Raw genomic sequence first — 24,041 nt, 5'->3', positions numbered from 1 at the left:
ATAGATAAGTCTGAAAAAATCGCAAAAAATGCATTTGGTTCGGATGTGTTTGGGTCATATATTAACAAACCGCACGACTCAATTTGGTTTGCGATTTATATTTTATAAACGAAATCAAACCGCATTATGTTACAAACCCTAAACTTAATTAACTTATATTCAACCCAAACTCAAACCTACTAAGCCCGCTTAGCGCCCTCAACAGAAAGATAAAATCTTGTTTTTGGCATAACTTGAGAACCGTAACTGCGATTGGCGCCCGGTTCGAAGCGTTGGAAAACTTATTCCATGCTCTATCTAACAATGAATAAATGGCAACCAAATTGATAATTTTTATCATCACTTTTTTGAACCTTATCCGCCGATGAAATGCTCAAAATCATACGTTTGAAGTGGTGTCTTCGACACTTTATTGCTCATGCTCCAAATACGCATCAATACCTACAAAATGAATAGAAAACTATCAAATGGTACTTAAATTAATAAAAAATGCAAATAATATCTAATATGTACAAATATAACGAAAATGCACGCGTTCACGCATAAGTTGAAGAAAAGTGAGGATAAGTGTCGTAAAACTATATACACAAATAACTACAATTTGGCACTTATCACTAAACCATTATCATACATACGGTGTAAATGGCTTTGGGTAAAAGTAGCATAACTCTATCAACAAATATCCAAAAATCAATACCTATACTCAAACAACTAGAATCCGGTGACATGAACAAGCTAGCTGTGTCAGAGAAAAGTGAAACAACCACTTTCTGGCGGCACAAAACAGAGAGTAACCACGAGGAGAAAACACACGACGGCGGTCGCGTGAAAGTCATCGACGGAAAACTCCCAGGAAACACGGTAGTGCAGAGGAAGGACCTCATTGCACCACCGACCAACTTAGCTACATGCTGAAGTCGAAGATTCAAATTTTAAAAAGGAAATAGTGGTGGCAGCGGAAAGCTTTTGCTAGATGAGAGAGAAGAGAGCGTTTAGGATTTTTCAACACTTAAAGAGATTATACAAGAATTATAAATTCAATTTAATATTTAAATTAAAACTTAAGAAAATATATTTCTTTTAAATTTAGTTGATGCACGAACAAAAGTTTGCTAAATATATGATAATAAATATTGATAATATAAATAAAACTAAATACATAGTTGAAAAAGTAGAGAAAGTAGATAATTTAGTTTATTATTATTTGTTCTAACTTCTTAAATTTATTATAGTATATTTTATTAATTATAAAATAAAAAAAATTATAATTTCAAAGCTTAAGAAAATTTCCAACTTACAACCCTACGTTTTAAAATTACAACCTTGTAATTTTACTATAAGATTCATGATATTTACTATTTATAAGTATTCAATTCGATAACATCAAAAAAATTATAAAAACGTAACGATTATAATATATAAGTTTAAAAAAATTATTGAATACAATAAAATCTAACAAATATATTGCATTAGTTAAAAAGTAACATAAACACATAAAAAGTTTAATTAAAATTATAACAAGGATAAATATGTAAATATAATTAATATGAACGATCTTCTCTCCCCTCCGAATTCTCTCAAATTGGGGAAGCAAAAAGAGACTCAGGAGAGAATTTGATCCCCTCCATCTACCTCTCCTCCCCCTTTTAAAATTTGAACCAAAAACCTAAACTATTAAAAATTCCCTCCCTTCCCCTCCCCTTCATTTACCTCCAACCAAACGGACCTTAGAGTTCTTCTAATTAACAAGCAAAAACACACACATATGTTTTCAAAATTCAATATTGTCATGTTACAATACAATATTTATTAATGTTTTCAAATTCAATATTGTCATGTTTCAATACAATATTTATTAATGTTTTCAAATTCAATATTGTCATGTTACAATACAATATTTATTAATGAGTATTTTGGTAATATAAAATAATAGAAAAGAAATAAAAAAAGCAAAGAAAAGGATAGTAGTAGATGATGTAGAAAAACAACAAGAAAAAGAGGGGCATCGCATTCCTCTATAAAGCAAGGAAGTTGTAACCATGGTTAACAATAAAGAATCAACCCCAAGCTACTAGTGGTAAGTGGGGCATCGCATTCCTCTATAAAGCAAAAGAGAAAAGGTTCAAAGAAATAATCAAACAACTCCAATATCACTAACTAAACCTATCAACGAATTCTTCCAGTTCAATCCATGACCCACATCACAAATCCCCAAATCCTTTCTTTGTAAGTCTCAAAGTTTCCATTTTTTTTCTTCTAAACTATTCTGGGTCTTTCCAATTTTTTTTCTTTCCCATAGCTTCCATGAAATGGTAGATCCTATGTTAGTTTCTTTCTATGATTCCTTTATCTGTTACTTTGATCATTAGAAACCAAAGGAGATCCTTCAAACTCAACTCAATCGAAAGGAGATCTCTTCTCATTACAATTACTTTCTCCTCTCAATTCAAGCAATGAAACTCAAGAAGAGAAAAAAAACTCTATTCAAAAGGGAAGCTCCATACAACAATTATGATTTCCTTGATTAATAAATAAGGTGAGAATACTAAGTCTCTACCTTAAATGTGTAACTTAGGCGCACTAGTTTAAAAATTATGCTTGTTGGATTATGTTTTCATGTGCTATATGAATTGCCCTTTTTGATCTTCAATGTATAGTTTTCCATGTTATTGACAAAAATAGAAATAAGCTAGATTATGTTTTCATGTATGTGCTATATATATGCTATATATATGAATTGCCTTTTTGATCTTCAATGTATAGTTTTCCATGGTATTCACTAAAATAGAAATTAGCGAACTCACGAAAGTATTTTAAGACATATTCAACAAGTATTAATAATTTAATAGGGTTTTTAAAGTTCTAATTAAACTTTCATATGTTGTTATTTAAATTTAATTCTCCAAAAAAATCTTGTTTCAATCACTTGACAACATTCATAACGGAAAAACCATAATGGCCATTTTGCTTCCTTAATTTACGTAAATCATTTTGCTTCCTTAATCTAGGTATACACATAAATATTCTCTGTGTCATTGGCGCAGATGGATTTGTTGGTTCCTGGCTACTCAATTTATTGCTCTCGAAGGGATATTACGTACATGCGACCACTAAAGTACCACAACCAGACTGTCTTACTAAATATCCACTATTAGGCAAAATAATGACTACTTTTCCAAATCAGCTTCGACTCTTTAAGTCAAATATTTTGGATTATAGCTCTATTCTCCCGGCAGTTGTGGGATGCAGAGGTGTTTTCCACCTTGCTTGTCCTATTCCGTTTGGTCACGTTAAAAATCCTTTGGTAACCAAAACATATTTAAAATATTTTTTTCTTTTGCATACTAGTTTTATTGTAATTCTCATTTTTCTTTAATATTGTAGGAGGAAGTAATTGAACCGGCGACCCAAGGAACATGCAATGTACTTCAAGCTTGTAAAATTGCTAATGTCAAACGAATAGTGCATGTTTCATCGGGAGCTGCCATAAATGCAAAAATTCCACAAATTGGTCTCAGTCGAAACAGTAGACACTCCGAAACCACACCTGCAGAGAAAAACACTCCCGCAGCAGACAGCACTAGACTAACAGAAATAAACCGACACGGACCAAATCACCAATGCGCGAATCTGAGACTGATTGAGGACAACAACTTCTTGGACCATAAAATCTGACTATTGAACTTAACATTGATTAATCCAAGTCAGAGCATAAGAAATGCTAAGACAGGAAAAGGTTATTACATCATATAGTATTGAAACAGAACAAAACCACATACCAACTGCACCAAGGACAAATTACAACAGAAACAACTCCACATACAAACTGCACCAAGATTAAATTATAATTATACAAGCACAGACCTATGCAGTCCTAGGCAAACTATAGAACTGAAAAGGAGTATTGCCGATATCTCATAATGAGATATCAAATTCCAGCAAAGTCATCAAGTGCTCCCAATTTAGTGCCAACAGTTTTAATAAAATTGATGAAGTCTTCATACGTGAATGTCTTGTAACGGAGAGGATGATCTTCATCTACTAACTCAGAGGGCACCTTAATGAATGTTTCTTCCCTTGGAAATGAAAAAAGAATAAATACATATCTGTCTTTGTTTCCTCTTATTGCCACTCTATGTATTGGTGCTTTAAATCTTCCATTACTCCATGCCTATATATTAATCATTATAATCATAACAAATAACAAAAGTAACTTAATTTAATTACTTATGAAATAATGTATAGATAGTTATATATTACCTGTAATATGTCACCAACCATTACAGCAAAACCATTTGGAGGAACATTTAAGTTAACCCAATTACCCGATTTTTGTAGGAGCTGAAGACCTTGGACTTCATTCTGGCTTATAATGGTAAGATTTGATTTGTCGGTGTGAGGCACAAAAGTAATCACAGAATCATTTGTTTCTTTAGGAAGTGGATACTTTGTCAGCCGTGTATCATTACCTCTACACAACTCTTTAATTTCAGAAATGTAATTTTCTAGAAGACCAAAGCCCTCCATAATCATCTTTAGGATACATGAGCTTAGTTCCCGTGCTTGTGAGCTTAATGAAATTAATGCCTCACTGTATATACATAATCTATTATGCCTCATCTCATTACAAAATAATAAGATATTTTGAAGCAAAGTTATTAAAGTAAGCTAAAATATTAACAAAGTAAAATAATTAAATACCAGAAATTCGGATTTCCTTCAGGCCACATGAGGTTAGTGAAGCTTCGAGCCTCATTTGGATCAAAAGTATCATCAATACCGAATGTTTGACTATTAGGAAGGGTAGGGTTCTTGGACGAATAACCCCTATAAGCTCTTTTGCCAATGGACTTCGTCTTTGTCTCCTCAGGTAGATCAAACAAAGATTTAATGTCGGTGAACATTTTATTTTGTAATTCTTTCGGTATTTCATCACACCTTAAGAGAAACATACCATGACTCTCAAGTGCTACTCTCACTTTCTTACTCATTTCTTTCCATCCTTGACCTCCTTCTTCTAAAGTAATTTCAGTGCTCTTACGAAAATCTAAAATTGGGACTCCACTCTCACTGCCCATTTTTCTTTAGTTTCCGAGAACGGTTTTCACGCCGTATCAAACTGTTTTAGAAAGAAAGAAGAAAAAAACAACCCGATCAAGTCAATAATGGAACATAATTATGCTCATAAGCAACATAGATTTTTACCGCTTTGAAAATTTTTACCGCTTTGCAATCAGTGGGGGAGGGGGTGCCTCTCACAAATTTTGACTTTGCAATCAGTGAGGGGCTGCACCTCGCAAATGCTGACCAGTTGTCTCATCAATCATTTCTTGTGCAGTGGTCAGTTGTTCTTAAAAGATGTTTACAATTTGTGAGGGACTTCCCCCTCACCAATTGCACTATATAACTATCCACTTCTCTTCACTTTCTCCCATCCACTTCACTTTCTTCCATTTCTCTCTTCTTCATATCTCTTCTTCTCTATCTCTCCTATCTCATATCCTTTCTTCTCTCTATTGTCATTTCCTCCCCGCAAACACTTAAGGTAATAACTTTTTATTTAATTGTTTATCCAATTTATATATTTAGTATATAACATATTTATTAATAATACTTATCTTTTGTTTTTTGATTTCAGATACTATATATATATATATATATATATATATATATATATATATATATATATATATATATATATATATATATATATATATATATATATATATATATATATATATATATATATATATATATCAACCAAAGCAACCAAAAAATTCAAATCTATATTGTTGTGTGTTCATCCAAGGTACATATTTTCTCTATTTTTTGCTTTAAAATGTTTTCTCTTCTCTATTTTTTTTCTTTAAAAAATCAATATTATGTTTTTGTTCATAAGGGAAATGTTTATGTTTAAAAAAAACTATATTATGTTAATGTTTTATTGTAAAAAAGAAACAATATACTTTTTTTAACCGTATAGATTGTATGAAAAAAAAAATATGTCTTTAAGTGTATTCATAAGAAATTTATAAATTTATGTTTGTTGAAAAAATTTATGTATGTTTTATTAGAATAAATATTTATAAATTTATGTTTGTTGACCAATATGACCAATAAAAAAACATATTAATAAGATAAAAAAGTATATTTATAAATTTATTAGAATAAATATGACCAATAAAAATGTATATTTATAAATTTATGTTTGCTGAAAATATTTCTGTATGTTTTATTAGAATAAATATTTATAAGAATAAGTGATTATTTATGTAGAAAAATTCTTTTTTTTTTAATTTAGATTTACATTTTGCAAGGGACATAACTCCTAGCAAATAAAAATAGTCATAGCCATGTCAATTATGAAGTACTAGTACTCTTTTAGATGAAAATTAGAAAATGACCAAATAATTAGAAAACGAGAAATAATTGAAAATAATTAGTACTAGTATATTTTAAAAATAGTTAAATGATGTAGTATAATTTTATGTGTATACCTAGTATTTATTTGTTGGGGTTGTGACGTTTTGAAGGTTGTGAACATAAAAAGAAAAAGGAATCTCAAATAATGTGCTTTGTAATAGTAAAGCAAGAAACAATGATGCACGTACACAGGGCTATAAATTAAAGCAATCAGTTCCTTCAAACTCAACTCAATCGAAACCAAAGGAGATCTCTTCTCATTACAATTACTTTTTCCTCTAAATTGATAACACGATTTTATATCGTACATTTAGCCTAAAATCCATAGATATTTATAGCATTTTCCGTTTATTATGTTAATTTATTATGATATTACGCGTGTATTTGCTTTGTTTCAGGTTTTACACTTCAATTACGACTATTTGCGAAAAGGAAAGAAAATCGAGCTTAAATGACCAATATCTATGCTTAAAAGACGAAAAGGGGTGCTGAAACGAAAGAGGGGTGCAATTAGGACCCAAAAGGCCCAAAAGAGCAATCAAGCCCACGAAGGAAAGCAGCCCAGGCCACACTAGTAAGCAGAGACGCACGTCTCTGCCACCTCAGCAAAGGGGAGACGCACGTCTCCACCTCCCTAAAAGATCTCCACTTGAGACGCACGTCTCAAGTCAATCAGCTGCCTCCCTGAAGAATCGGAGACGCACGTCTCCACGTCCTGGTCTGCAAAAAGCTCCTCTTTTCACGCAAAGCAACTGCATACCTCCTCCTATAAATAGGACCTGTCACTTCACTTCAATCAGTCCGATTTCCTGCCAACGAAGTGCTGCCGAAATTGTACCGCGAACTGCTTTTCCTTATTCTGCTTTCATTTAACCGTCTATTTTCTCACAACGATTTCTACACTGGAAATTGTTGTGAACTTTTCATAGATCTAGCCTTACGTTAGGTTTATCGCTTTATTTTCCTTGTTTTTATTTTCTGCCATTTAAATTCCGAAGAACGATCCAGCCAACCTGTGGTGGAAGTTCGAGTACTTCAAGATTCAATTCAATCCAGATTTATTTTAATTCAGGTTTTTTATTTACCGCCTTATTTATATTATTTATTTGCATGATATATTATATGCCATTTAATATGCTTATTATTACGAACCGAACCGATTTATGCATGTTTAATCGTATTGATATGTCTGGCTAAAATATTAAAGGTGTCGGTATGTAGAGTAAGTTAACCGTAGGGATCCGAAATAAATTGGCTTAAATTATGTTTTATTAATTATCACTTATTTTTGGTTTATATGTCTAGTTTGATTAGTAAGTCTTAAAACCAATAGAGCGAAAGTTTGAGGGATTAGGACGGTCAAAGGTTAAAATCAATAGAGCGAAAGTTTGAGATCTTTAACTGGATAGTAGACATAGGACATTAGTTTTAAGGATGGCGAAAGCGTATTAAAACTAATTGGAACTTATTTATTTTCAAAAATTGTTTTTACACTCGAGCGGGATGGCGAAAGCGTACGTTAGGGATATTAGCATGTTCCGAGTCAACAGAGCGAAAGTTTGAGATTAGGAGATTTAAATAGATAACGACCTCGTAAAATAGGCATTTTATTAATTACATTGTTTCCAAAAAGCTCTTCTAAAATCTAATGGGATGGCGAAAGCGTACATTAGGATTAGGATAGTAGTCTGACTCAACAGAGCGAAAGTTTGAGACGAGGATTTTTAACCAATTGCAATTAGTAAAGATTTTTAATTTAATTATGCAAAAGCCAATAGACCTTCGGATTACCTTTAGTTAAACGAAATACATACTGATACCTGTCTTTTATTATTATTCTTTATTCTCTCACAATCACTTTCCCTTAGGAACAATCGAAATTTTAGTACTCCTAGCTTTACATAGTAACCTTAGATAACGGTAGATCGATTCATAGTCCCTGTGGATTCGATATCTTTTAAAACTACACGACACGACTGTGCACTTGCAGTTATCAGATTTATAGACACGTAAAGTCGCGATCAAGTTTTTGGCGCCGTTGCCGGGGACTATTTAAGTCGATATCGTAACTCACTGTTACACCGTAGAGACTAGGAAAATTCTTCCCTTTCTTTTTGAACGATTGTATGCCAAATACTCGTTCACAAGGAGGAGACTTAATACAACGAATTAACGAGATCGAACGTTTCATTAACGTTAAACGTCGAGCTCGCAACCTTCCCGAAGTAGCAGAAATTCCGATTAATCAGGAATTGATTTTTACTGATCAAATCAATCAAATCACCCCGAAGTTAGAGATGGCTGCTATTCGTCCTCTTAGAGACTATGCCGCTCCTTCGCGCGCTGAACCGCATTCAAGTATCGCACCACCTGCGATTGAAGCGAACAATTTCGAGCTGAAACCTTCACTGGTCCAAGCTGTTCAACAGAATCAATTCTCTGGAAGCCCTGTAGACGACCCCAATCTCCATTTATCTGTGTTCGTGCAATACGCCGACACTATCAAAGCCAACAACGTTAGTTCCGAAGCTATTCGATTACGCCTTTTTCCTTTCTCCTTGAGAGATAGAGCGAGAGCGTGGCTTCAATCCCTGCCTTCCAATTCCATAACTACGTGGGACGAATTGAAGAGAGTATTCTTAGCAAGATACTTTCCGCCTAGCAAAACTGCTATGCTTAGAGGTCAAATCAACGGATTTACCCAGAAAGATAACGAATCGCTTTTCGAAGCTTGGGAACGTTACAAGGACATTCTTAGAATATGCCCTCATCATGGACTCGAACCATGGCTGATCATCCATACCTTTTATGGTGGTCTCTTATATAACACTAAAATGACTATAGATGCCGCTGCTGGCGGAGCATTAATGGACAAACCCCATGATGAAGCATACAAACTCATAGAGAACATGGCACAAAACCATTACCAATGGGGAGGAGAACGCGCCGCTCTAGAGAAAGCCCAAACCAAAGGAGGAATGTACGAAATTAGTGGTATAGACCGCGTTAACGCTAAAGTAGACGCTTTAACTCAAAAGATCGAGAATTTGACCATCACTCCTTCAGCCACCGCTGCCGCTGTAGCACCTAACTGCGAGATTTGTGGATTGACTGGGCATGTAGTTGCTGAATGCCAACTCCTGACTGGAGTCCCATCTGATCAAGTAAATTACGCTCAAGGAAACCCTTATTCTAACACGTACAACCCTGGATGGAAAAACCACCCGAACTTTTCTTATAAGAACAACAATGCGTTGTACGCGCCTGGACAAGCACCTGCTGTACCACCTGGCTACCAAAAAGCGCCTGTAGCTGCTCAAAACACCCCTAGGAAGTCAAACCTAGAAATCATGATGGAGAACTTCATAGCTTCCCAACAACAAACCAATAAAGACTTCCTGAATCAAAACATCCACAATAGCGAGCAACTAAAACAACTATCGAACAAAGTAGATGCTTTAGCTACGCATAACAAAATGTTAGAAACTCAAATCTCACAAGTAGCTCAACAACAAGCACCTACTGCTGCCCCTGCTGGCACGTTTCCTGCTCAACCACAACCTAATCCTAAAGGACATGCGAACGCGATAACACTACGAAGTGGAACTAATTACGATGGACCCATAGATCCTAGAACCCAAAACGTACCCATGTCACAACAAGAGCCAAAGGAAACCCAAAAGAAAACAACCGACGAACAAACTGCTAAGACTGATGAGAACAATAACGAAGTGGAACCCGAAAAGGAGAAACCTTATGTTCCACCACCACCTTACAAGCCACCAATTCCTTACCCTCAAAGATTAGCCAAATCAAAAACCGAAGCGCAATTTAAAAGATTTGTAGAACTTCTGAAGCAATTAAACATAACCATACCATTCACAGAAGCCATAACTGAGATGCCTTCGTACGCTAAGTTCTTAAAAGAAATCTTATCAAACAAAAAGAAACTCGAGGATAACGAAACTATAACGCTTACCGCCGAATGTAGCGCTATCATCCAAAACAACATGCCTCCAAAACTGAAAGACCCTGGTAGTTTCTCTATACCCTGCGTAATTGGAAAAACCATCATAGAGAAAGCCTTGTGCGATTTAGGAGCTAGTGTTAGTTTGATGCCTCTTTCGACCTGTAAGAAACTCAATCTAGGTGAGCTTAAAGCAACAAGAATGTCTCTTCAACTAGCAGACCGTTCAGTCAAATATCCTGTAGGAATGTTAGAGAATATCCCTGTTCGTGTAGGTCAATTCTACATCCCGACTGACTTCATCATTATGGATATCCAAGAAGATTCTAACATCCCGATCATTTTAGGAAGACCATTTTTAGCGACCGCTGGTGCAATTATAGATGTAAAGCGAGGAAAGCTTACTTTCGAAGTAGGAGAAGAGAAAATAGAATTTATCCTTTCCCAATTCCTAAAAGCACCTTCTATAATTGACACATGCTGTTCTGCCGACATAATCGACGAGTGTGTCAAGGAAATAAAATCCGAACCAAATAAGGAAGCCGAAACCCTAAGAATTCCTATGCCGCCAATTTTTGAAGATGACAACTGGCGTGAGGAATATCAAGATAACCACCTGAGTGAATGCTTAGCTTTAACCCCTGATCCTATACCTGGACCAAAGAAACCTGCTATAGAGCTGAAGACACTTCCTACCGATCTTAGATACGAATTTCTAGACGAAGAACTAAACCGACCAGTTATAGTGAACGCCAACTTGGGACGAACCGAGACTGAAAAATTACTTAATGTCCTAAGAAAATACCCTACCGCTTTAGGATACAACATATCAGATCTGAAAGGTATAAGCCCTTCTCTGTGTATGCACCGCATTATGCTCGAAGACGATAGTAAAACCTCTAGGGAACATCAAAGGCGAATAAATCCTATTATGAGCGATGTGGTTAAAAAGGAAATCCAAAAACTGCTAGAAGCTGGAATAATATATCCTATATCTGATAGTAAGTGGGTTAGCCCTGTTCACGTCGTACCAAAGAAAGGAGGAGTCACTGTAATCACTAACGCAAAAGGAGAATCTGTAGCACAACGTACCCAAACTGGATGGAGGATGTGCATTGACTATAGAAAGCTAAATAAAGCTACCCGAAAAGACCATTTCCCTTTACCTTTCATAGATCAAATGCTCGAACGCCTAGCTAAACACTCACATTTTTGTTATCTGGATGGATACTCCGGATTTTTCCAAATTCCTATCCACCCTGACGACCAAGAGAAGACCACATTCACCTGTCCTTATGGTACATTCGCCTATAGACGAATGCCTTTTGGACTCTGCAATGCACCCGCGACCTTCCAAAGATGCATGATGGCAATATTTGCCGACTTCCTAGATGGAATAATGGAGGTCTTTATGGACGACTTCTCTGTCTGTGGAGGAAGTTTTGAAACATGTTTAGAAAACCTTGAAATGGTGCTTAAACGATGCGTAAGCGTAAACCTAGTCCTTAACTGGGAAAAATGCCATTTCATGGTTCGACAAGGAATTGTACTTGGACACATCGTATCCGATAGAGGAATCGAAGTTGATAAAGCAAAAATCGAAATTATCGAAAACCTTCAACCTCCCAAAACCGTTAGAGAAATAAGAAGTTTTCTGGGACATGCTGGTTTTTACCGACGCTTCATTAAGGATTTCTCTAAAATAACCAAACCCTTAACTGAACTACTCATGAAAGACGCCGAATTTGTTTTCACCGATAAATGCACTGAAGCATTTCAAACGCTTAAACAAGCATTGATCTCTGCGCCAATTATGCAACCTCCCGACTGGAATGAGCCTTTCGAAATAATGTGTGACGCAAGTGATTATGCTGTAGGAGCCGTTCTAGGACAAAGAAAGGATAAGAAACTACATGTCATATATTATGCGAGTAGAACCCTAGACGAAGCTCAGATGAATTATGCCACGACAGAAAAAGAATTATTAGCTGTCGTATTCGCATTAGACAAATTCCGTTCTTACCTGGTAGGAGCCAAAATAATCATATACACTGACCACGCCGCCATTAGGTACCTCCTAACCAAAAAGGACGCTAAACCAAGACTTTTGAGATGGATCTTGTTACTACAAGAATTCGACCTGGAAATTAAAGATAAGAAAGGCACTGAAAATATCGTAGCAGATCACCTCTCTCGATTGGAAAATCTGAAACCCGAACAAGTACCAATTAACGATGATTTCCCTTATGAAAGACTCATCGCCCAATTAGAAGCAAATGAATTCGAACCATACCATCCAAACTCTGAAACCGAGAAATTAGCTGAAATAGCTTTAGCCCGATCTGACGCACCTTGGTATGCAGATTTCGTAAATTACCTAGCTGCTGGTGTGCTTCCTCCTGATCTAAGCTACCAACAGAAAAAGAAATTCTTCCATGACCTAAAACATTACTATTGGGACGACCCACTCCTTTTCAAAAGAGGCCCCGATGGAATCTTTAGACGTTGTGTACCCGAGGAAGAGATAAGAAGCATAATAACACACTGTCATTCTGCACCGTGTGGAGGACACCATAGCACATCTAGAACCTGCGCCAAAATCCTTCAATCTGGACTTTTCTGGCCCAACCTGTGGAAAGACGTCTATTTTGCTGTACTAAGCTGTGATAGATGCCAACGAACTGGAAACATTTCAAGACGCGATGAAATGCCTCAAAAAGGCATTCTAGAAGTAGAAATATTTGACGTCTGGGGAATAGACTTCATGGGACCGTTTCCGTCATCGTTTGGAAATCAATATATACTCGTAGCCGTCGACTATGTTTCAAAATGGATAGAAGCTATCGCCTCTCCTACAAACGATACACGAGTAGTTATTAAACTTTTCAAAAACGTCATCTTTCCTAGGTTCGGTGTGCCAAGATTGGTAATTAGCGATGGTGGTTCCCATTTCATTTCAAGAATACTTGAGAAACTCCTTCGAAAATATGGAGTAAATCATCGAATAGCCACACCATATCATCCACAAACAAGCGGTCAAGTAGAAGTATCTAACCGTGAAATAAAACAAATATTAGAGAAAACTGTTGCTATATCGAGGAAAGATTGGTCAACCAAGCTAAATGAAGCTTTATGGGCTTATAGAACAGCTTTCAAAACTCCAATAGGAACTACCCCATTCAAACTCGTTTATGGAAAATCATGCCACCTACCAGTAGAGCTAGAACATAAAGCCTATTGGGCCATTAAGAACTTAAACCTAAACTACACTGCCGCTGGTGAGAAACGACTTCTAGACATAAACGAATTAGAAGAACTTAGACAAGACGCTTACGAAAACGCCAAAATCTATAAAGAGCGAACGAAAAAATGGCACGACAAGCGTATATCTAGGAAAAATTTTAGCATAGGCGATAAAGTGCTCTTATTTAATTCTAGGCTAAAATTATTTCCTGGTAAGTTACGATCTAGATGGTCTGGTCCTTTCGAAGTAACTAACATATTTCCGAGTGGAGCGATAGAAATCAAAGGCGAAACCGTCAAACCTTTTGTCGTAAATGGGCAACGTCTTAAGTATTACCATCATCTCGAATACGATGAAAACATCGAAGTTTTTAAACTTGACGAACTGCCCGTTTTTTCGAAAAAATAGTTTTCTATTTTTAAATCGTCGAGCTTACGACATTAAACAAAGCGCTTGGTGGGAGACAACCCACATTTATTTATTCTTCTATTTTATTTTATTAGAACTTTAATTTTTCTATATTTTTTATTTTATTTTTATTTTTCATTTTTAAAACTTTATTCTATTTTTAATTTTAATTTTAATCAATTTTGATTTTTCATACATCTTATAATAATTATTATAATTATAACTACTATCTTGATTTGAGAAAATATTTCCGTTATAATTATATCTATTATTATAACTTGTTACCTAAGCTTAATTTTAATTTTTTTTTTATTTTAAATTAACACTAGCCTAATTCTAACTTATCCTAATATTTTCAACTTCTAGGTTTTTTCATTTAATTACTAACTACGATGCAAGGAGTTGACAATATGGAAGTTGTGTTCCGTGGTAGAGGACAAGAAGCAAGATTTAACAAGCTGGCTGAAAGACACATGGAATTGACTTGCTATCCTCACCAACCAACTATGGTGAAGCTTGGTATCGAAGAAAGCATCCTACACCTGCTTAACCAAATCGGTTGGACTGGTTCTCACTTGTTCCGCAAGTTTAGCACTTATCGGAAGCTCACTCTGGAATTCCTGAGCTCCCTGACCTATCTTCCAAACTGTGGACAAGGGCTGAAAAAAGGAGTTATTCTCTTTAGACTCTTTGGTATGGAGTTTAATTTCTGCATCCGAGATTTTGCTGAAATGTTAGAACTACCTCATGGACCTGATGCATACGCCCAAGTAGCTGAAGAAAATCTTCCATACTGGGAGTTGGAAAAATACTGGGGCAAGATCACTGGAAACGACAACCCTGAAGAGAATGAATTTCAATCTGAGAACATCCACAATCCTGCTTTCCGCTACTTTCACAAGATCCTTGCTCACTATATTTTTGGCAAACCAGATAATGTCACTGAAGTTACTAGAGAAGAGTTGTTCATCATGTTTTGTACATCTCAGAATCGTCCGGTCAATGCCATCGCATTCATGCTAACAAACTTCGAGCGCATCACGCAAGACGAAGTTTCACCCATTAGGATTGGCGGATTTGTCACTATGATCGCTAATGCCATAGGAATGAGAGTGCCTTTGCTTAGATTGACACCTTTTGGTACCCATACCTCTATGGACATCAATTTCTGCTTTAATCGAGGTATCATCGGTAATCTTGGACCTGATCGTTTTGAATTGCTCATTGATAACAAAGTTTGGTATCAGTTCACCTTACCGAATCCTAGGACAAGTGTGCACAACCCTACCAACTGGCTTTACTATGGTCAGATTCCTGAGAGAGAGCCATCACCTGAGACTCCTCAAGCTTATGAACATTTTGATGAGGAAATGCCTGCATCTGAATCTGAACCTGAAACACCTCCTGGTTATTATGAACCTCTTCCTGTTGATGAACCCATTCCTGATTATGAACCTCTTCCTATTGACGAGCCTGTATCTGAGTATGAGCCTGAAACTCGTTCTGAAGATTCCGTTGAAGACTACACTGTTGATATGACTGATGTCGAGGTCGAGCAACAACAACCCGCTACATCCACCGCATCGGTGAATCAAAGAATGCCTAATCTGAATACGCACGAACAAGCAATCAATGCGCTACAACAAGATGTACAACATGTGCGCAACGAGCTTCACACTTTGCAAATGCATTTCTTCGATTTCATCGACACCGTCAATGCTCAGTTCGACGAAGTTTTCAAACACATTCAGTCTAATCAGAACAACAATAGACGTGGCTAGATGTTACCGTATTAGATTATTAGATTTTTATTTCTAGTTTTAGTAATTTCTATTTCTAGTTTAGATTTTCATTTTTTCTGCACTTTTCCATTCTGCTATTGTTAACACTCAGTACTGATTTAATTTTAAAATGCAATATTTTATTCACTACTGCTGTTGTGTTATATTACACTGCTATTAACTGCTATATATATTTGCCTGGCTATCACTTTTTGCTGTTAATGGTATTGAAATTCGACACTGTTCTGAACTGATGGACACCTTTTTGCTATTAATGGTATCTGTCAGCACTGTCTGGTCACCTGCATGCGTGACCCACCTGCCTACAACAGGAGACGCACGTCTCCATCTGTGTGGGGCCAGCTGACACGAACCAAAGGAACAGGAGACGCACGTCTCCATGCTCTGCCCCAGCAGACTGGCTGCCTGAGACGCACGTCTCCCAAGGCCAGCAGTCTGTTTGACCACGCAGACCACTCTCTTTCCCTCTTGAATTTTGAATTTGAATTTCAAAATTCATCTTTCAATTCTCCTCATTCTTCCCCTATTTATTCCATTTAAACTCCATTAACCTCATTCATCCTCCATCATTCACCTCTTAAACTCCATTCATTTCCCATTTCTCTATTCTATTCAAAATTCAAACACCACCATTAATCCATACTTAATTCTCCATTTACCACACCATCTTCAAACCTCACTATAAAACCACACCACCACCACTCTTATTCTTCACAACCTTCTTACCATTTCTTTTCTACCATTCTAATACCATCTTTATTTTTCATCTTCAAACTCATCATGCCTCCACGTTCAATCATCCGTAGTGTGCGTCCTGAGAGACCACCCCCTAACCTTAACAATATCATATTCCGCGAAGACGACAATGATGCTCAAAGAACCAAATACCTCGCTTTCTACGAACGTTCGGTTGTTCCCACAAAATTTGTGAACACCGAATGTCTAGAAACTCTAGGCCTCATTGATGGTGTTACCCGTTTACTCACTAAATCTAGCCTACACCATCTCTGTACCGAACTCGTACCCACTTATGAGCCGCTCGTCTTAGAATTCTTGAGTTCTTTCAGTTACGACACTCCTTCTGATCAACCACTCTCAACCGGTAGCATCCAATTTAGGATGTTCAACCGTGAATATACACTGGATCAAGAAGTTGTGGCTACGTACTTGAATTTCAATACATCACCGAATGCTCTCCGCAATATCTTTCAAGAACTCAATGGTCGTTCATGGGAACAACATGCCTTCGACCTATGGTTTCACCTCACTGGCGAAGTTCAAACTGGTTGGAGGGCCCTACATGCTTCTCACATTCAAAACCCCGCTATACGCTATTTTCAACGTGTTTTGGGGCATACTGTTTTTGCGCGATCCAACAACCACAAGGTAAATCAACATGAACTATTCTTCCTTTACTGTGCGCTAAACAACATCCGTTTTAATGCCGCACCGTTTATGCTCCAACACATCCAAGGCTGTGTCAACGCCCCCGCTACAAATCCCTTTTTGTTTGGCGGAATTATTACTTCCTTGGCCTGTGCTTTAGGTCTTGGTGACGAGCTCCTTTCACTCTCTCATCTCATGATGCCTGCTCAATCACTTGACCTCACCTATTGCCGTGACTCCCACTTGGTTTCGCCACGCCATGATGGCCGATACACCTTGGTCGTCAACAAAGTTCTGATTCCTTATGTCATCCTTCCATGTCCTGAAAGAATCAACATCCGTTATGTTCAGCGTTGGAGACTTATTGAAGACAATCCTCAAGATAATCAACCTGATCATCCTAATGAACCTATGGATGCAAATGAAGAAGAGCTCAACCAAGGACAAGCTGATGTCAACCAACCTCCTCCAAACAACCCTCCGCCTATCACTCTTGAAGCCATGTATGCTGCTATTCAACGCCAAGATCAACTCGTTCAAGCTATGCAGACAAACCAAACTGAAACAATTAGGCTCATCCGAGAGATGCAACAGGAGCACCGTGACTATGCTATTAGGAACGAAAGTCAATACGCTGAAATTGCCACATATTTGCATGATCTTGACATTCGTGTTAATGACTCTCCTGTTAGACATCGCCGTGTTCGTACAAGAGGCGCGAGCAGTTCTCGAAACCGCAACAATGAGGAGTAGTTCTTATGCACTGAGGACATTGCATCATCTAAGTCTGGGGGAGTCGTATTATTTATATTTCCTTTAGTTTTATTTCCCTTCAGTTTATTTCCCTTCCTTGTAATGTTTTTCTAATTCAATAAAAGAATATTTATGGAATTTAAGTCTTATATGTATAATTCCGTAGTTATTTCAATTTCTTCCATTTTCTTGAACCATAACAAAATTTTTTGCTCCTAAACGATAAACGCAAACCCCACACGTTCAAGAAATACGAAGCTACTCAATCACTCAACGAACCGAAACTGAATTAGTCAATATCCTTATTGTCGCAACACTCTAAAACCCCCGAGTATGCGTAACCGATTTGAATACCCGTTATACCAAAACCATCGACTTTAAGTTTTGAAATAACCCTTAGTAGTTTATTCTAGCAGTCGGCACCGTCTTAGATACAAACTACGCAGAGAGTCGATGAATATAAGTGTATGATCCTCATAATAATTATGTGTTCAGCTATAAGAAGAAATGTGCCTACTAAGTAAGGTGATCCTCACAAGATCATTTAACCTAACGGTCGCAAATCTCGTATACAAAGAATCTAAAAACTCACTGTCGATTGGTTCAGAAGTCATCTGGTAATGAACTTGGTAGGAAGGACTATTGTCCGATTCCCCACAATCTACAAGTGAATGCTAAGGAGTATACCACATATTGTGCCAGAACTCCATGAGAAGGATCATAGTCACTAACCGACTACTCTGCTATGTGCGTGTCAAGATAATGGGCTTAATGTGATTGCGCGCGAATGAAAAGGGTGAAACATGATGACAAGTCAAATAGGTCGAGCTATAATGGCATGATTCGGATTGGTATGCATACTGGGAGTTGTTTAGTGTTGTTACTATAGGTTTATTGCTAAGATTCGTTATTTCCGAATAAGAACACTATGTAGCTAAGTATGACTGAACGACGTGGTGGAAGTGTGTTTCATTTATCTTTATCTTCTTATTTTGCTTGAGGACAAGCAAAGGTTCAAGTCTGGGGGAATTTGATAACACGATTTTATATCGTACATTTAGCCTAAAATCCATAGATATTTATAGCATTTTCCGTTTATTATGTTAATTTATTATGATATTACGCGTGTATTTGCTTTGTTTCAGGTTTTACACTTCAATTACGACTATTTGCGAAAAGGAAAGAAAATCGAGCTTAAATGACCAATATCTATGCTTAAAAGACGAAAAGGGGTGCTGAAACGAAAGAGGGGTGCAATTAGGACCCAAAAGGCCCAAAAGAGCAATCAAGCCCACGAAGGAAAGCAGCCCAGGCCACACTAGTAAGCAGAGACGCACGTCTCTGCCACCTCAGCAAAGGGGAGACGCACGTCTCCACCTCCCTAAAAGATCTCCACTTGAGACGCACGTCTCAAGTCAATCAGCTGCCTCCCTGAAGAATCGGAGACGCACGTCTCCACGTCCTGGTCTGCAAAAAGCTCCTCTTTTCACGCAAAGCAACTGCATACCTCCTCCTATAAATAGGACCTGTCACTTCACTTCAATCAGTCCGATTTCCTGCCAACGAAGTGCTGCCGAAATTGTACCGCGAACTGCTTTTCCTTATTCTGCTTTCATTTAACCGTCTATTTTCTCACAACGATTTCTACACTGGAAATTGTTGTGAACTTTTCATAGATCTAGCCTTACGTTAGGTTTATCGCTTTATTTTCCTTGTTTTTATTTTCTGCCATTTAAATTCCGAAGAACGATCCAGCCAACCTGTGGTGGAAGTTCGAGTACTTCAAGATTCAATTCAATCCAGATTTATTTTAATTCAGGTTTTTTATTTACCGCCTTATTTATATTATTTATTTGCATGATATATTATATGCCATTTAATATGCTTATTATTATGAACCGAACCGATTTATGCATGTTTAATCGTATTGATATGTCTGGCTAAAATATTAAAGGTGTCGGTATGTAGAGTAAGTTAACCGTAGGGATCCGAAATAAATTGGCTTAAATTATGTTTTATTAATTATCACTTATTTTTGGTTTATATGTCTAGTTTGATTAGTAAGTCTTAAAACCAATAGAGCGAAAGTTTGAGGGATTAGGACGGTCAAAGGTTAAAATCAATAGAGCGAAAGTTTGAGATCTTTAACTGGATAGTAGACATAGGACATTAGTTTTAAGGATGGCGAAAGCGTATTAAAACTAATTGGAACTTATTTATTTTCAAAAATTGTTTTTACACTCGAGCGGGATGGCGAAAGCGTACGTTAGGGATATTAGCATGTTCCGAGTCAACAGAGCGAAAGTTTGAGATTAGGAGATTTAAATAGATAACGACCTCGTAAAATAGGCATTTTATTAATTACATTGTTTCCAAAAAGATCTTCTAAAATCTAATGGGATGGCGAAAGCGTACATTAGGATTAGGATAGTAGTCTGACTCAACAGAGCGAAAGTTTGAGACGAGGATTTTTAACCAATTGCAATTAGTAAAGATTTTTAATTTAATTATGCAAAAGCCAATAGACCTTCGGATTACCTTTAGTTAAACGAAATACATACTGATACCTGTCTTTTATTATTATTCTTTATTCTCTCACAATCACTTTCCCTTAGGAACAATCGAAATTTTAGTACTCCTAGCTTTACATAGTAACCTTAGATAACGGTAGATCGATTCATAGTCCCTGTGGATTCGATATCTTTTAAAACTACACGACACGACTGTGCACTTGCAGTTATCAGATTTATAGACACGTAAAGTCGCGATCATAAATTCAAGCAATGAAACTCAAGAAGAGGAAAAAAAAAACTCTATTCAAAAGGGAAGCTCCATATAACAATTATGATTTCCTTGATTAATAAATAAGGTGAGAATACTAAGTCTCTACATTAAATGTGTAAAAATGATGCTTGTTGAATTATGTTTTCATGTGCTATATGAATTGCCCTTTTGATCTTCAATGTATAGTTTTCCATGTTATTGACCAAAATAGAAATAAGCTAGATTATGTTTTCATGTATGTGCTATATATATGAATTGCCCTTTTGACCTTCAATGTATAGTTTTCCATGGTATTCACCAAAATAGAAATAAGCTAACTCACGAAAGTATTTTAAGATATATTCAACAAGTATTAATAATTTAATAATGTTTTTAAAGTTCTAATTAAATTTTCATATTCTCTGTGTCATTGGCGCAGATGGATTTATTGGTTCCTGGCTACTCAATTTATTGCTCTCGAAGGGATATTACGTACATCCGACCACTAAAATACCACAACCAGATTGTCTTACTAAATGTCCACTATTAGGAAAAATAACGACTACTTTTCCAAATCAACTTCGACTCTTTAAGTCAAATATTTTGGATTATAGCTCTATTCTCACGGCAGTTGTGGGATGCGGAGGTGTTTTCCACCTTGCTTGTCCTATTCCGTTTGGTCACGTTAAAAATCCTTTGGTAACCAAAAAAATATTTAAAATGTTTTTTCTCTTGCATACTAGTTTTATTGTAAATCTCATTTTTCTTTAATATTGTAGCAGGAAGTAATTGAACATGCGATCCAAGGAACATCCAATGTACTTCAAGCTTGTAAAATTGCTAATGTCAAACGAATAGTGTATGTTTCATCGGGGGCTGTCATAACAAAAATTCCTATTTTCCAAAACCTGGACCCATTAATGAGTTAAGTTGGTCTAATGGAGATTTCTGCCTAAAATATAAGGTTGCTGAGATTTTATTTTTACATATAAAGTGATTTTTATGTAAATAAATAAACTAATACGTTGCATATCTTTCAGAGGTGGTATTGCTACGCCAAGACAATGGCAGAAAAGAATGCAGTGGAAATTGCAAAAAGAGATGTGCTTGATTTAATTAGCATTTGCCCTACTCATGTTATGGGATCATTGTCAGAGTCACCCACTAATGCTAATGTTGCATATAGAATTTTTGGTACTAGGCCTAGAGTTTGTTTTCTTTATAGTGAGTGAAAATGAAATAAAGTGGCGTATCAGAGGAACGTATTTTGTAGTTTGTGGACATAGGTCACACATAGTTGACCATCATATATACATCTCTGACATAGTTCTCACATAATTTACAAATACAGTGTTTTTTTAAAAATTCCATAAGTTTGGCTGCCGCAATAAAAATAAAGGCGATTTACATTTAAATTGATAGTTTTTGTTTGAAAATAGTGGCGGTTCCAAATCCCGTTTAATTCACATAATAAGCAAATGTATTCAAATTTTACATTGTTGTAATATACTAAAAAAAAATACGTCATTTTAAAGCGTCCTAATATACTTATGATATTAGCCAAAATAGCATTGTCTTAACCAACACAATTTTCAAATTGATTTGAAAAGTATCTCTTTGAAATATGCTAAACTAATTTTAAATTTTTTTCAAATTTTAAAATATCTATAAAAATTAACATTTATTCTTTATTGTAAAAAAATTAAAAAAAAACATATATTAAAAGGCCCACAAATTATATATATATATATATATATATATATATATATATATATATATATATATATATATAATTTGTGGGCCTATGTAGAGCGGTATGTTTGTGAATTATATTGAGTTTAGCGCATTTCCCGTCCTCTGGTGACTGGTGTACAATAAAAAACAGTTCTTTCATAAGTCTAATTATTCTGACAGCTAATAATTTTTCATCTACACCTATATATGCAAAAGTTTGAGCATCCACATTAAATAAAAAGTTCCTTGTTCATCTAATATTGGTAATTAGAGCATCCACATTAAATAAAAAGTTTGAGTGTCTTCCCTCTTACCAATATTATTGTACTTTTCTCTTTTTCAAACTTTTGGATGAACATATGTATATTTAAAAAATATGGATGAATGGTTTAAGCCTTTAAGGTATTGGAAAATGTGGACCTCTTATTCCATATGTTCTCTTTTCTATTTTAAATTTCAAATTATTTTTCACTTTAGAAAATTATGTGATACTTATTTTTCCAATAATTTATTTTTATTTATTGTATTTTTATTTTTGTAACTGCTCGACTGCATTGTTAAAAAAATTATATTAATAAATAACCTATATTTTATCATTGAAATTGACCTAACTAATTATTATTTTAAAAAATTGAAAAATCTATTAAAAAAAAAAAGAAGAAGAAAGACACTTAATATGTATGAAACACATGAAACATTTTAAACTGAATTTTGTATCACTCAAATGTAGACAATAGATTAATATTATTGTGAATGAGTTTAATCAAATTGTTCTCTTTTGTTTCTTAATAACTCATAAAATGAAAAATACATCTTATGAAAATGCATCACCGAAGAATTTGCTTTTATTCAAGAACATATTCTTTAATGTTTTCTTATGCATATTGTAGCCTAATAAAAGAAAGGCAACAATAAATAGTAAACACACCCAACATAACGATAAGGAAATTATTCGATAAAGATTATTCATTGTGAAAGTTGTAATCTAGTACTGAGTTTACTTTAAAACTTTATTTATATGTGGTTGTTTTTTCAAAACCTTATCAACAAGTACTAGGCCTAGAGTTTGTTTTCTTTATAGTGTGTGAAAATGAAATAAAGTGGCATTTCACCACTTGGAGAGAATCCAAAAATATTTTAAATTTGTTTTCTTTTGCATACAAGTTTGATTGAGTTATTCTCATTTTTCTTTAATATTGCGGAAGGAAGTAATTGAACCTAAGGTCCAAGGAACACGTAATGTACTTAATGCTTGTAAAAATACTAATGTCAAACGAGTTGTGTGTATCGTCGGTAGCTGCCATAGTAAAAAATCTCTTTTTTTCCAAAATCTGAACCTATTGATGAGTTATGTTGGTCTATTAAAGATTTCTGCCTAAAAAATAAGGTTGTTAAGATTTTATTTTTACACGCGCATGCACGCGCGCAACATGCAGACATGTGAATATGAGTAGAACAATAACAAATAAGAAAATAATAACCAATCAAATTAGTAAGACGTAGTTTAAATATTTATTTGGTCTAATTAATATTCCAATTAACACTCTTTAAAGTAATTTAT

General features: G+C 35.5%; 2 protein-coding genes, 1 long non-coding RNA gene and 1 other non-coding gene across 7 annotated transcripts in view; 2 read left to right on the top strand and 2 right to left on the bottom strand.

Annotated features, from left to right (window-relative positions):
* Positions 1–2,067: 2,067 nt before the first annotated feature.
* On the top strand, positions 2,068–4,125 carry LOC131660531 (cinnamoyl-CoA reductase CAD2-like). Of its 3 annotated transcripts, none has more exons than XM_058929788.1 (3): positions 2,068–2,226; positions 2,370–3,304; positions 3,385–4,125. In XM_058929788.1, the coding sequence occupies exons 2-3, from the start codon at positions 3,164–3,166 to the stop codon at positions 3,673–3,675; spliced, it is 432 nt and encodes a 143-aa protein (XP_058785771.1). In that variant the 5' UTR covers positions 2,068–2,226; positions 2,370–3,163; the 3' UTR covers positions 3,676–4,125. The 3 variants fall into 3 exon arrangements, with proteins under 3 accessions (XP_058785771.1, XP_058785770.1, XP_058785769.1); XM_058929787.1 differs by having other exon boundaries at positions 2,068–2,536; positions 3,045–3,304; XM_058929786.1 differs by having other exon boundaries at positions 2,068–3,304.
* Positions 3,799–24,041, bottom strand: part of LOC131660530 (probable 2-oxoglutarate-dependent dioxygenase AOP1) — a 31,356-nt gene continuing 11,113 nt past the window's right edge. The window contains exons 1-4 of one of the 2 annotated variants that reach the window (XM_058929785.1): positions 4,955–5,081; positions 4,702–4,862; positions 4,261–4,570; positions 3,799–4,171 (exon numbers count right to left, since the gene is read on the bottom strand). In XM_058929785.1, the coding sequence (XP_058785768.1) occupies positions 3,929–4,171; positions 4,261–4,570; positions 4,702–4,862; positions 4,955–4,957 (717 nt within the window). In that variant the 5' untranslated portion in view covers positions 4,958–5,081 and the 3' untranslated portion in view covers positions 3,799–3,928. Of the gene's footprint in view, positions 4,172–4,260; positions 4,571–4,701; positions 5,120–24,041 lie in introns of those variants that run through there. The other variant, XM_058929784.1, reaches the window with a different exon arrangement.
* On the bottom strand, positions 9,096–9,202 carry LOC131593693 (small nucleolar RNA R71). The gene has a single exon (XR_009281078.1). It is a non-coding gene; the product is annotated as a small nucleolar RNA R71 (small nucleolar RNA).
* Positions 21,582–22,084, top strand: LOC131660533 (uncharacterized). The gene is made up of 2 exons (XR_009300948.1): positions 21,582–21,710; positions 21,787–22,084. It is a non-coding gene; the product is annotated as an uncharacterized LOC131660533 (long non-coding RNA).

The sequence above is a fragment of the Vicia villosa genome, linkage group LG3, assembly GCF_029867415.1.
Source record: "Vicia villosa cultivar HV-30 ecotype Madison, WI linkage group LG3, Vvil1.0, whole genome shotgun sequence".
Lineage (NCBI taxonomy): Eukaryota > Viridiplantae > Streptophyta > Magnoliopsida > Fabales > Fabaceae > Vicia > Vicia villosa.
Note: the sequence above shows the minus strand (reverse complement) of the source record. Positions and strands in the feature narration are given on the sequence as shown.

What these genes read in the sequence shown, in the direction of transcription:
- LOC131660531 (XM_058929788.1), top strand. Translation starts at nt 3,164, where the DNA reads ATGACTACTTTTCCAAATCAGCTTCGACTCTTTAAGTCAAATATTTTG. An exon ending in GTCACGTTAAAAATCCTTTG is followed by an intron (nt 3,305 to 3,384) that starts GTAACCAAAACA and finishes TTAATATTGTAG; the next exon opens with GAGGAAGTAATTGAACCGGC.